Source organism: Camelus dromedarius, chromosome 6 (assembly GCF_036321535.1).
Source record: "Camelus dromedarius isolate mCamDro1 chromosome 6, mCamDro1.pat, whole genome shotgun sequence".
NCBI classification, from domain to species: Eukaryota; Metazoa; Chordata; class Mammalia; order Artiodactyla; family Camelidae; genus Camelus; species Camelus dromedarius.
The window spans coordinates 73,382,558-73,397,285 of record NC_087441.1 but is presented as its reverse complement, the minus strand read 5'-3'; the positions used below and the strand labels follow the sequence as shown (position 1 = coordinate 73,397,285).

General features: G+C 35.9%; 1 protein-coding gene across 1 annotated transcript; it reads right to left on the bottom strand.

The window, feature by feature from the left end:
* Positions 1-403: 403 nt before the first annotated feature.
* Positions 404-1,169, bottom strand: LOC105085048 (large ribosomal subunit protein uL16). The gene is given in 2 exon segments (XM_031455942.2): positions 404-695; positions 697-1,169. Coding segments are annotated over 2 exon segments (645 nt in total). The 5' UTR covers positions 1,114-1,169; the 3' UTR covers positions 404-467.
* Between the last annotated feature and the right edge of the window lie 13,559 nt (positions 1,170-14,728).

Sequence of the window (14,728 nt, the reverse complement as noted above, 5' to 3'; positions counted from 1 at the left end):
CACAAATTAAAATTTTAATAGGTAAGCAAAATCATAAATTAAACACTACGTTAAGAGAACCAGAAAGCAATAAAGGAAGACACATAGAAGGAAAACATGAATGATTTGTTAAGAGTAATAAAAAGTAGAAAAAAAGGTTGAGCGTATGTCTAACAGGAATTCCAGAAAGTGAGAGAAGAGAGAATAATTGGAGAAGCAGTATCTGAACATTTCTAAGGCTTTGAAAAGATTAATCCTTATATCTAGAAATGACAAGTATTAAGCAAGATCAAAGTGAAGGAAGGAAGGAAAGAAGGAATAAAGGGAAGAAGCAGGCAGGCTGGCAGGAAATCTGTATGCAGAGGTCTGGTACAAAACTAGAGCCCCCAAATCAAAGTGAAGGTCTTTTTTATTTATTTATTTATTTTTTGACAGGAAAGTAGGATTTATTGGTGGTTGTGAGGAAGGAGGGGATGGCGCCAAGGCTCTCATGAGTGCAGGGTCTGCCATTTGTCCAGGGGGCCACGATTCGGGATGTATTTGACCCCTCAGCCATCTGGGATGAGCCGCTTTTCTGCCACCATGTTTTCAAATTCATCTGCATTAAACTTGGTAAATCCCCACTTCTTTGAGATGTGGATCTTCTGGCGGCCGGGGAACTTGAACTTGGCCCTGCGCAGGGCCTCAATCACATGCTCCTTGTTCTGCAGCTTGGTGGCGGATGGACATGATGACTTGGCCAATGTGGACCCTGGCCACCGTGCCCTGGGGCTTTCCAAAGGCACCCCGCATACCCGTCTGGAGCCTGTCAGCTCCAGCACAGGACAACATCTTGTTGATACGGATTACGTGGAAGGGGTGGAGCCGCACTCGAATATGAAAACCATCTTTGCCACAGCTTTTCACCATGTACTTGTTGGCACAGATACGGGCAGCCTCCAGGGCTTCAGAGGAAAGCTGCTCATATTCATCTGACACCATGTGGCCACAGAGTGGGAACTCATCCACTTTTGCCTTCTTCCGCCCCAGGTCAAAGATGCGGATCTTAGCATCAGGGACACCTCGGCAGAAGCGTGACTTTGGGTACGGCTTGTTCTTACAGTACCGGTAACACCGGGCGGGGCGGCGGCCCATGGCGACACCAGGATCTTCCGTGGTGCGCGGAAGCGAAAGAGCTCAAAGTGAAGGTCTCGAAAGAGCAAGAGAGAGCACCTCTAAAGAAGTAGTAGTTGATCCATGGGAGCAGCAACAACGTAAGCCGGAACTCAAGAAACACTGTATTTAAGGAGCTGAGAGAAGATAACTGTCAGCACTAAATACAATACACGATTAAATTACCTTCCAAAATTATAGATACAGTTTTTTTCTTTTGGTAAAGACTAAGGGAGCCTAACACTTGTAGACCCCTGATGAACATACTCCCAAGGCACCGACCCATGTCATTCAAGAAGAAGAAAATAAACTCGGACAAAAAGACTCAATGTAAGAAGGAATGGTGAATAAAGAAACTATAGTATTTTTAGAAAAATGTGAGCAATAAAACAACGATAGCACAATAATTTATTTAAGGATATGGCACAAGGACAACAATAACATGTAACATTTACTGACTGAAAGGCAGTGAATAGAATTAAAATGTTCTGAGATCCTTATATTATTAAGCAAACAACGGAGAAACAACTACATTTTATTCTCTGTTGTAACAATTACGTGTTTAAAACTTAAGGATTAAAACTAAAATAGTAGAAATGGAATACACAGTTTTCAGGATAACAGGGAATAACAGAATTTTAAAAATCCTAATCATTCTCCCCAAAATAGAAAAAATAGAAAACACAGAAAGGGTAGTAAAATGTTGAGAAATACAAAAATCCAAAGATTATAGAAATAAACATGAATGTTAGTATGTGTTATGGAGAAAAGCACACTAAATCACTAGTAGAATATAAGAATTGTCAAGTTGGATCTAGAAATAAAATCAACACGTTATTTATAACAGTCATAACTGAAGTACACGAACAGAGAAATATTGAAATTTAAAGATGAGGCAATTATACCTTAAAGCAACGTGGAGCAATCTAGCTATCAAACAAAATTTTAATTACATAAAAGCCAATATTGGTGATAAAAGTGATCACTACATAATGATACAATGAAGAAACAAAAAATATGCAGCTTGTTATGAGATAAAATAAGAACGATGGATAAGGGAAGAGAAAATTGTCCATATACTTAACTCTTCTCTTCTAACTATGATGCAACTTGTAAATTTTTTTTGAAAAATAATAAACATAACTCTAAACTAAAATAATCAAAATAGAGTTGAGTTAAGACTGTGGGAAGATGTGGAACTCACCTGCTCCCACAAACACCTCAAAAATACATCCACATGTGGAACAATTCTCACTGAAAATGGGAGGCTGCCATAAAGACACCTGTACAGCCATGACTGTAAGAAAGATTCACATGGAATCAGTTAGGAAAAGGATAGAAGAACTCAAGCTGGTACATGTGTTCCTGGGAGGCAACTCAGATTATGTGGGCAGAGACCTTCCCTGGGGAGTGAGCAGTTCAAGCCACAGACTGAATGCCCAGTCCTGGGTTCCAACAAAGGGAAGACAAGCCCCTTGGCGGTTTGGAGGGCCAGGGGGACTAACCAGAGGGCTGTAGAAAGCCTTGCCTCCACTTATGAGGAGCACACAAGTGCTTGCTTACTCCTGAGGCAGGGTACACCAGGCAGGTGGAGACTGTGTGGCTAGCTGACCTGTTTCCTGTGACTACCCTGGTGCACATGACAGCCTGGGCCAAACAAATGCTCTAGCATCACTTCCCTTATGTCACAGCTCCACACCAGAGTGAGGGCTGCCACAAATGAGGGAAAAGGTTGGCCAAGAGACACTGTTGTGGCTCAAACTCTAAGCAGTGTCTGAGCAGGGAGGAGGAAGCTGTTAGTGGAGATTGCACAGATGGTGCATCAAAAGCAGACTCTGAGAAGAAGCAGAATCTCTGACTATGGCCAGTCTGCCACAGCCCATGCCTGGACCATTGCAGGATACCCACATCAACCCCTCTTGTTCCAACGCTGCTCCCTTCTAGAGTGAGGGTACAGGTGCAGGGAGCAGAGAGAGCACACACTCAAAGAGAACGAGTCAGCTGAGACTCAAACATCAGGGATTCTGCTCCAGTAAATTGAGACCAGATCCTACCTCCAGATAGAGCAGTGATGGCTACTGAGCAGAGGGAAATCCCTGCCTTACATGTGGCTCTGGCCCTCGCCCCTCCATTTCCAGTCCTGCCTCCTATGAAGGGGACAGCTGCCAGCATATCCTGAAGAAAAACATGACTTGTGTTGACATCAATCTAGCTCTCCCACCAGAGAAACTGGGCACATGTAGACTGTATTGGAACATTCCAAATTAAGGACACCCTTTCAAGACCACCATAGGTAACTTTTTAACCTAATTTCATAGAAATAGAGAAAGATAAACCAAATAAGACAGAGGACATTGTCTCAATTGAAAGAGCAAGAGAAAAGCCCTGAAAAAAAAATAATAATAAAAATTAATTTACCAGATAAAGAACTCAAAGAATTAGTAATAAGAATGCTAACTGGATTTGGGAATATAATAGATTAACATAGTAAGAATTTTAACAAGATATTAGAAAATACAAAAAAGAACCAATCAGCACTGAAGAATACAATAAATGAAAATCACACTAAAAGGAATGAACAGCAGACTAGGTGATATAGAAGAAAACATAAGTAATCCAGAAAATAGAATGATAGAAAATACTAAATCACAACAGCAAAAAGAAAAGCAATATGAAAACACTGGTAACAGTTTAAAGATCTTTGGGATAACATCAAGTGTGCAAATATTCACATATAGTGAACATTCACGTATTTGCTATAGGGGTCACAGAAGGACAGAGAGAGAGAAGGGGATCAAAAATATATTTAATAAACTTATGGCTGAACACTTACCAATACTGAAGAAGGAAGCAAATATCCAGGTACAGGACGTATAAAGGGCCGCAAACAAGATTAACACAAACAGATCCACACCAAGACGCATCATAATTAAAATGGCAAAAGTAAAGATAAAGGGAGAATTCTAAAGGAAGAAAGAGAAAAACAGTCATATACAAGGGAATCACCATAAGGCTATTGGCTGATTTTTCTGCAGAAACATTGTAGGGCAGAAGGGAATGGCAATGATATATTTAAAGTGTGAAAGGTAAAAATTTACAATCTAGGATACTCTACCCAGTAATATTATCATTTAGAATTGAAGGAGAGATAAAGGACATCTCAGGCAAGAAAAAAATGTTAAAAGTTCTTTGATACTAAACTGATTTTAAAAGAAAAGTTAAAGGATCTTCTCTAAGTGCAAAAGAAAAGGCAATAACAAGAAGTATCTATAGGGAAGGAAAAATCTCACTAGTAAAGGCTGAGGATCACTCCCTTAAATAAGTTAGTATAAATATTAAAATAAAAAAAAATAAAAGCAAGTATAAGTATAATAATTTGTAAAGGGATAAACATGAAAATTAAAATATGACATCAAAAAGACATACTGTAGGTAAATATATATAAAATAATGACCAAGAAACCAAAAGAAAGACCATTGAAAACAGGAGCTGGTTCTTCATAAGATAAACAAAGTTGATAAGCCTTAAACTAGGCTCATAAGAAGAAAAGAGAGAGGACCCAAGTAAAATAAGAAGTCAAGAAGTAGAGAGAACAACTAATACCACAGAGATACAAAAAATCATAAGTGAATACTAAGAACATTAATATGTAAACAGACCAGACAGCCTACAGAAAATGGACAAATCTCTAGAAACATATAACACTTCCAAGACTGAATGAAGAAGAAAAAGACAATCCAAACAGATCAATCACTAATAGTGAAATTGAATTTATAATCAAAAGATTCCCAGCAAACTAAAGTCCAGGGCCAGACAGCTTCACAGGGGAATTCTACCAAACATATAAAGAGCTAATACATATCCTTTTCAAAGTATTCCAAAAAATTGAAGAGAAAGAAACACTCCCAAATTCATTCTATGAGGTCACCAATACCTTAATACTAAAACCAGACAAGGACACAACAAAAAAAATACAGAGCCCAGTATGTCTGATGAATATAAATGCAAAAATCCTAAACGAAATATCAGTAAACTGAACTCAACACTATATAGAAAGGTCATACACCATGATCAAGTGAGATTTATTCAGTTGATGCAAGGATGGTTTAATATTCACAAATCAATCAATGTCATACATTTAACTTTGACAAAAAGAAGGATAAAAATCACATGACCACCTCAGTAGACATAGAAGAAGCACATGACAAAATTCAAACTCCATTCATGATAAAAACTCTTTGAAGTCGGTAGAAAGGGAACATATCTCAACATAATAAAGGCCATTTATGACAAATCTACAGCTAACATCATACTCAATGGTTAGAAGCTGAAAGCTTTTTCTCTAAAATCAGGAACAAGGCAAGGATGCCCTGTCACCACTCCTATTTTACATAATATTGTAAGTCCTAGCTGAAGCAATCCGACAGGGGAAAATAATGTCCTCCTAACTGGAAGGGAAGAATAAAACTGTCACTATTTCCAGATGACATGATACTATATATAGAAAATCCTGTCTCCAACCAAAAAACCTATTAGAACTAATAAATGAATTCAGTAAAGTTGCAGGATGCAAGATTAATATACAGAAATGTGTTGCTTTCTATACACTAATAATGAACCCTCAGAAAGAAAAAAAGTAAGAAAATAATCTTGTTTAAAATAGCATTAAAATAATACAATAACTAGGAATAAAAACCAAGAAGAGGGAAAACCTACACTCTGAAAGTGATAAAACATTGGTGAAGGAAATTGAAGATTATAAAAAGAAATGAAAAGATATCTCATGTTAGTGGATTAAAATAAATTTTGTTCAAATGGCCATTATACCCCAAATAATCTACAGATTTAATGCAATCTCTATCAAAATACTCAGGACATTTGTCACAGAATTAGAACAAATAACTCTAAAATTTATAAGGAACCACAAAAGAATCCAAATTGCCAAAGCAATCTTGAGAAAAAAGAACAAAGCAGGAGGTAGTAGGCGTCCTGACTTTAGACTATACTACAAAGCTACAGTAACCAAAACAGCATGGTACTGGCATAAAAGCAGACACACAGATTAACAGAACAGAATAAAGAGCTCAGAAATAAACCCATGCACATATGGTCAACTAATCTACAACAAAGGAGGCAAGAATATGCAAGGGAGAAAACACAGCCTCTGCAATAAGTGGTGCTGGGAAAACTGGACAGCTACCTGTGAAGAACAGAGTTAGAACATTTTCTCACACCATATACGAAAATAAACACAAAATAGATTATAGGCTTAAATGTAGGACTTGAAACTATAAAACTAGAAGAGAACACAGGCAGAACAATCTTTGACATAAATTATGGCAATATATTTTGGATCTGTCTCCTAAATGAAAAGAAATAAAAACAAAATAACCAAATGGGACATAAAGTTAAAAGCTTTGCACAACAAAGGAAACCATCAAAGAACAAAAAAGTCAGCCTTCTGAATGGAAGAACATATTTGTAAATAATATGATCAATAAGAGGTTAATATTTAAAATTTATAAATAGTTCATAGAACTCAGTATCAAAAAAAAAAAAGAGAGCACAAATAAAAAATGGACAGAAGACCTGAATTTTTCTTCCAAAAAAAGAAATACAGATGATCAACAGTCACATGAAAAGATGCTCAAAATCACTAATCGTCAGGGAAATGCAAATAAAAACTACAGTGAGATATCACCTCATACCCAACAAAATGGATATCATCAAAAAGTTTACAAATACCAAATGTTGGCCAGGATGTAGAGAAAAGGAAACCCTAGAACACTGTTGGTGGTATTGTAAGTTGGTGCAGCTGGTATAGAAAAAAGTATGCAGGTTCTCAAAAATCTAAAAATAATACTACCATAGGATCCAGCAATTCCACTGCTGGGTATATATACAAAAAAACAAATAAAATTACTAATTCAAAAAGATACATGGACCCCAATGTTCACAGCAGTGCTATTTACAGTAGCCAAGATATGGAAGCAAACTAACTGCCAATCAACAAATGAATGGATAAAGAAGATGTGTTACATATATACACATACACACAATGGAATATTACTCAGCCATAAAAAATGAAATCCTGCCATTTGCAACAAAGTGGATGGATCTAGACCTAGTGGATAAATTCAGAGAAAGTCAAATAGTCTATGTTATCACTTGTATGTGAAATCTAAAAAATACAACAAATGAATGTATATATCAAAACAGAAAGAGATTCACAGATATAGAGAACAAACTTGTAATTAATACAGCAGAGAGGGAAGGGGAGAGGTGAGATAAGGTTATGGGATGAAAAGACACAGAATATGATGTATAAAATAAATAAACAATAATGATGTAATGATTGTACAACACAGGGACATATAGCCATTTTTGTAATAACTTCAAAAGGAGTATAATCTATAAAAATATTGAATCACTATATTGTACACCTGAAACTAATATTATAAATCAACTATATTTGCCCCATTCATATTTCTGATCTCAATACTTTCCTTCATTGCCATTGGTCTAGTAGAAAATCAGGTAGTTTAATGTGCATTCGGTACTGCAACTATGTAACTTTCGTCTACTAGGCATCTGAACTGCAATTACAGGAGATAGCAACTTTTTTAGAGCTGCTGTCAAGGCTGTCTGATTGTTCACACTCTCCTTTGGATATAAAACTTTCAATTTCTCTTTTTCCTTATCTAAGCTGACTAGGATCATGGGAGCAAGTGAGCTATGGCCATTACCTCGTAATCACTCTGGTTACCAGACTAAGTGCCAGATCTACCAGATCTCCCAATGCCTTGCTCTGTTTACCTTCCACCCCAGGCTATGCCTGACGGCCACTTGAGTAAGTATGATGAGACCACAGCAGGAGATGAGAGCAGTACTGGAACCCACAGTGAGAAAGAGTGCTGTGCAGAGGGCAGCTTGCTGGTGGAGTTGGTATTCAGCTGAGTGAGGCAGTCAGCCAATGTAAACCATGGGGGAAGATGCAGGGGAATAAACACCCTGCGATGTTTCCTAGTGTTCCTACTGACTTCACCCAGCTGAAGCCAAAGGGCAACAGAATCTCTTGAAACACACTTCCAATGGATAAGCCTTCTGAGGACAGTTGAGAGTGGCTCTGGTGGAACAAAGAGAAAATGTCTTGCATACTCCGCAAGAAGATTACACATGTTCAAATTCCCAATGATTAATTCACAGTTATTTTATTTAATTATATGCTCTCATCAAGTCTTTCTTAATTTCGAGATTCTGGTATTCTACTTGTTTGGGAGCCAGTTAGTTCATATATAATGATATAACAAAATAACCTTGTTACATTGAAATCAAGCATCTTCTCTGAGAGTAACGTGAACTGTACCTTCAGGCAATCCTACTGCCATGACTGCACTGAAATATATCAGCATTCCATATGAATGAGATGCAGGGCCAACACTTATAATTTCCAAACAAAGACATAACTTTTCCCTTCTCACATTCAGTATTTAAAGCATATGGGTCTCACTTTAACTAACAACAGAGAATTTTTACATTAGAATTCATCTTTAAAAATTTCAGTACTAATTGACTAAAATCTAAAAACTGCCAAGAGTTGGCTCAAGACTTGTGAAATTTTAAAGAGAAATAGAGTTCAACAGATGTATTAGCTATCTGCTCCTCTTATGTCTGTAAGATCCAACCCGGTACTAAGATACATCACTGGAACTCAAGGAACTAGACACATTTTCTCATTAAAGTAATGTTTAAGTCATTAAGTCATTAAGTCATTAATGTTTCCATTATTTAAAATTATTCCCTTAGTTTTTGTAGTGATAATTAAACACTAACAGTTATCAAATATTCAGTATGTACCTAGCACAAATCAAAGATATTTACATAAATTAATCCGTTCCTCACAGAATCTTTGTGTTATTTCAGTAGCATTTTTTGCATCTTTAGAAAATATGGCTGAAGACATTGTCTATAAGTGTTGACCATTACAACACAAATAAGACACATGGTAAATGTTCTGCTTCACCAAGAGTCTATGAAAAATATTTTCCTTTCCTTAGGTTGTATGTGTGTAGTATGTATGTGTGTGTATTTTTTGTGTATATTTCAGAATATAAATGTGTAACTTATATATCTTAAAACTATAAGTATGGATTTTCACAAGTTAAGAATGAATTCAGAGTGTAATAAGCACAGCTCAGGTGCCTTATAGAACCTAGTTTGTCTGTTCACTTTCCATGATTTTTATTCTATTGTATATCCTAAATGGCCATATTTTGCATTAAGTTCAAACTTACTGTACATTTCCTTCCATTCTGCTTGAAATATATGATATGTACATTCGTAATAAATGAGGTGAAATTAATTTCAGCTTGATAATATTCTCAGAAGGAATGCTGGCTCTGGTTATAAACAATACGGAGACATAATTTTGCTTCCACTCACCGGAATGTATCATTAAGAGCAATTTCAGGTCTATGAGAAACAAACATAATTGTTTCACATACCTAGACTTCGAATTATTACATAATTGTATACCCTTATGAATATTAATGAGTATCTCAAATTGCTTATACATATTTATCAATCCCCGTTGCCTTACTTTCTAAACACAAAAATAGCTAACATGCCTACAGTAAGAGCAACTCTCTTCAATATAAATATATATGATTATATACATACATCTTTGCCCTTTATGGAATAGCTTTGCTGAAGTGCAGATAAATCCATAGTAGTTAACTACTATAACTATTTATAAAGAAGGCTGGGCACTCACGTTTTTTTGAGAATACATTTTGATTATGAGAAGAAAAAAATCTAGGGTAACACATTTCTCTTTAGTTTTAGTACCTAGGAAAGCACCTTTAGTATTGTAGTACACCATTTATTATATTGATTAATCCCGGTCCATTAAAGCAGTGTTCTGTAGCCGAGATTCATGGGGACTCCACTGACCTACTGACAGATGCTTCCCTGGTTCTTTAATGTGGCTGATGAGTAGTAAAGTCTGGTTAGCATCCGTTTTCCCTGTCAGATTTGCTATCCACCCTTCTGTACCCGACTCTCTGCCTGAGATGTTAGCTCGATTTGGACTCTCTCAACACAGCTCCTTGGCCTTGGGCTTCCACTTGGCATTCACTAACGGAGAGCCCCAGGGTACATGAAGGGTAAAGGAGTTTAATGTCAGGTTATATATCCTCCTTGAGAGGACCTTGTGCAATTAATTTGGCTATGCTGCATTCCTTGAGGTTAATCCTAGCTTCTCTAGAGACGACCTTACACAAGATTCTTCCTTTACCTGTTCTTCAGGTCTTGGAGTGGTAATAAGAGCTTTTATTCCTCGCTGGGGTGCTGCACCATTCTTTATGGGTTGCTGGCACTCCCTCGACACTTTCATACAGTTTCCCTACAAAGCTGTCCTCAAAGTATCTCAATATGCGTGTGTCCTGTTTCCTTCTGGAATTCTAATGAACATAAATGGGTTCTCAGTTCTGCCTTCCAGCAGTTCTGAAGCCTGATGCCCTAAGCTGTGGCCCATGTCACATTGGCTGCATCTGGCTTGCTAGCTCTACTGTGTCAGCATCTCTCACTGGCACATCTTATTGCTTGAAGTTTTGACCCTGGAGACTTTCTAGAAGTCTTAATCACCCTTGGCTGTCATCAAACAGCAGCTTATAATGCAGCAAGTGACTGGGGAAGGCATTGCCGTTTATTGTCCTCAGCCTCAGACAGGAACCCGAATTACAGAATAGTTGTTTCTCTTAATAGCTAGCCTGAGTTCAAAGCTATGTTGTTCACAACTCTGCTAGTCTACTTTCTGTGGGTTAGCCCACATTATCTCAGTGTGCATGCAGATGGGAAGGAGATGAGGAATGCTGGTGCTATACAAATCTAATCTATATTTAAAGGACATCCCTTTGGGGTCATTTTCAAAATATTGATCCTGATACTTTCAGGATAGTATTGCTTTTCTACTTGCTATTGGTGAATTCCTCCTAATGTCTCTCAGATTTTCAAGTTTTTCTAGTCAAAACCATCCTTGGTCAACATTTTGTGGTGACACACAAGATCTTTTACAATATAGCTACACCTTATCTTCCCAAATTTACAGAATCACAACTGAGGGGTCAGGTGTTATAATTATATAATTATATGTTTTCCCTTTTATAGCTCTTATAAGGAAAAATGTATCACATTTACAAAATCTTCCACCAAGCCTCTCCTTGAGTGGTAATGAGAGAAAGATCAAAAACAATATTAAAACAGATAAATAACAAGGTCCTACTGCGTAACGCAGGGAACTATATTCAATATCTTGTAATAACATGAATGAAAAAGAATATGAAAGAGAATATATATACATATATATAACTGAATCACTATGCTGCACACCAGAAACTAACACAACATTGTTGTCAACTATACTTCAGTCTAAAAAATCAAACAATATTAATATAGTAAAAATATTAAAAATTAATATACAGAAATCAGTTGCATTTCTATACACTAAAAGTGAAATAGCAGAAAGGGAAATTAAGGAAATGATACCATTTACCATTGTTCCAAAAAGAATGGAATACCTAGGAATAAACCTACCCAAGGAGGCAAATGACCTGTTTGCTGAAAACTACAAGAAGCTGATGAAGGAAACTGAAGACATAAACAAATGGAAACATATACCATGTTCTTGGATTGGAAGAATCAATATTGTTAAAATGGCCATTTTGCCCAAGGCAATTTACAGATTCAATGCAGTCCCTATCAAGTTATCAATGACATTCTTCACAGAGCTGGAACAAAAAATGTTAACATTTGTATGGAAACACAAAAGACCTCAAATAGCCAAAACAATCTTCAAAAAGAAGAACGGAGCTGAAGGAAATACTCCCTGACTTCAGACTATACTACAAAGCTACAGTAATCAAAACAGTATGGTACCAGCACAAAAACAGACACATAGATCAATGGAACAGGATAAGAAGTCCAGAAATAAACCCACTCACGTATGGTCAATTAATCTATGACAAAGGAGGCATGAATATACAATGGAGAAGAGACAGTTTCTTCAATAAGTGGTGCTTGGAAAATTGGACAGCTACCTATAAAAGACTGAAATAAGAACATTCTCTAACACCATGTACAAAAATAAACTCAAAATGGAATAAAGACCAAACTGTAAGACCAGAAACTATAAAACTCCTGGAGGAAAACATAGGCAGAACACTCGCCAATATACATTACAGAAATATATTTTTTGAACTGGCTCCTGGAGTATTGGAAATAAAAGCAAAAATAAGCAAATGGGATCTAATCAAACTTAAAAGCTTTTGCACAGCTAAGGATACCATCAACAAAACAAAAAGACAACCTACAGAATGGGAGAAAGTATTTGCAAATTATGTGACTGACAAGGGACTAATTTCCAAAATATACAAACAGCTTATACACCTTAATACAAAGAAACAAGCAACCCAATCCCCAAATGGGCAGAAGATCTAAACAAGCAATTCTCCATGAAGACATACAAATGGACAATAGGCACATGAAAAAATGCTCAGCATTGCTAACTGTCAGAGAAATTCAAATCAGAACTACAATGAGATATCATTTCACACCAGCCAGAATGGCCATCATTGAAAAGTCTACAAATGATAGATGCTGGAGAGGGTGTGGAGAAAAGGGAACCCTCCTACACTGTTGGTGGGAGTGTAGATTGGTGCAGCCACTATGGAGGACAGTAGGAAGGTTGCTTAAAAAACTGAAAATTGACTTACCATGTGATTCAGCAATCCCACTTCTGGGCGTACATCTGGAGAAAAATAAAATTCAAAAAGACATAGGCACCCCAATGTTCATAGCAGCACTATTTACGATAGCCAAGACATAGAAACAACCCAAACGTCCATCAACAGATGACTGGGTAAAGAAGATGTGGTACATATATACAATGGAACACTACTCAGCCATAAAAAAGAATAAAATGATGCCATTTGCATCAACATGGCTGGACCTGAAGATTGTCATTCTAAGTGAAGTGGGCTGGAAAGAGAAACAAAAATGCCATATGACATCATTTATATGAGGAATCTAAAAAATAATAGCAATAATAAGGACTCAAATGAACTAATTATTATTTTGATTTCTTGAATATGTGTAAGCACATTTGACTGTCCTTTATGATTGGATTACCACATTCTGTTGATTCTTATTTTGCAGTTGGCTTTATTCCTTTGATAACTATGTAAGTTTAATAAGCTAAAGATCTAATCTGTTCTTATAAACAATAATTAGTACATATATATGAACTAAAAATAAAAAGTGCAGTATACTGTATATATGTATTTACATGCAATATAATGTGTATGTAGAGTTGAATAAAAAATGTAATAATAAAAGAGAAAGAGATCCCAAATAATAATAATAAATTCTTGCATAGTTAACACAGAATGAATTGTAATTGCTATTATTATAAACCACTTTCAGAGAGCTATTTCTAGTTTGATTATCTGTAAAGATGACTGCAGCATTTTTTCTTTGAAAATACTTAAATATATATTTCAACAAACTGAAATATGATTCACTAAAAATGGTATTTTATAGAACATTTATTACATGTGACTGTTTCTGTTGTGCTGTATGTATGTGATCAAACATACATAAGGAGTTTTTCCTTTTATTATTTTGGCATAATGAAATATAACACAAAACTTTGATAAAACTATTTTGACGCATTGTTAATAATCTGAAATCCCTTGTTTAGTGAAAGGAGTTTAGATTTGAAATCAGTTTTAGATTTTATCTAGGTATGTGCCCGTCTGGTAAGGTGTTAAATCTCTATGAACTTCTGTCTCTTCCTCTCTAAAATGAGAGTAATGCATAAGAATATCATGAGTGTTTGCAATGATTAAATAAAATAGTATATTTAAATCAAAAGTCATATGCTAGGTATCTCACACACACACACAAACACACACACAGATATTTACTAGGAGGATAGTCTAAAAATCAGTAACAGTGGCTGCCTTTAGGCAAAGAAATTGGGTACCTGGAAAATAAGTTTTGTAGAAATAATTTCTTTCTACCATTAAAAATTAAAAACAATTAACTTATGGCTCAATTTTTTTCAGTTTCATTGAGATACAACTGACATACATCTCTGTATCAGATTTAAGTGCACAGCATAATGCTTTGACCATACATATATATAAATATATATATATAAATAAATATATATATATATATATACACAGAATGATTACTGTGATAAATTGTTAGCATACAGCATCTCATATAGGTAAAATACAAAGAAAAAGTGGAAAAAAGAAGAAAAAATTTCCTTGGGGTGAGGACTCAGGATTTATTCTCTTAACAATTTTTATTTAGATCATGTGGTAGTGTTAACTATAGACGTCATGCATATATTACTTCCCTAGTGCTTATAACTGGAAATTTGTACCTTTAGACCACCTTCACGCAATCTCCCCTCCTCCCATACCCTGCGTCAGAACCACAAATCTGTTTTCTTTTTCTATTACTTTGGTTTTTTTCAAATTTTCTATTTTAGATCTCACATATAAGTAAAATCATATGGTATTTGTCT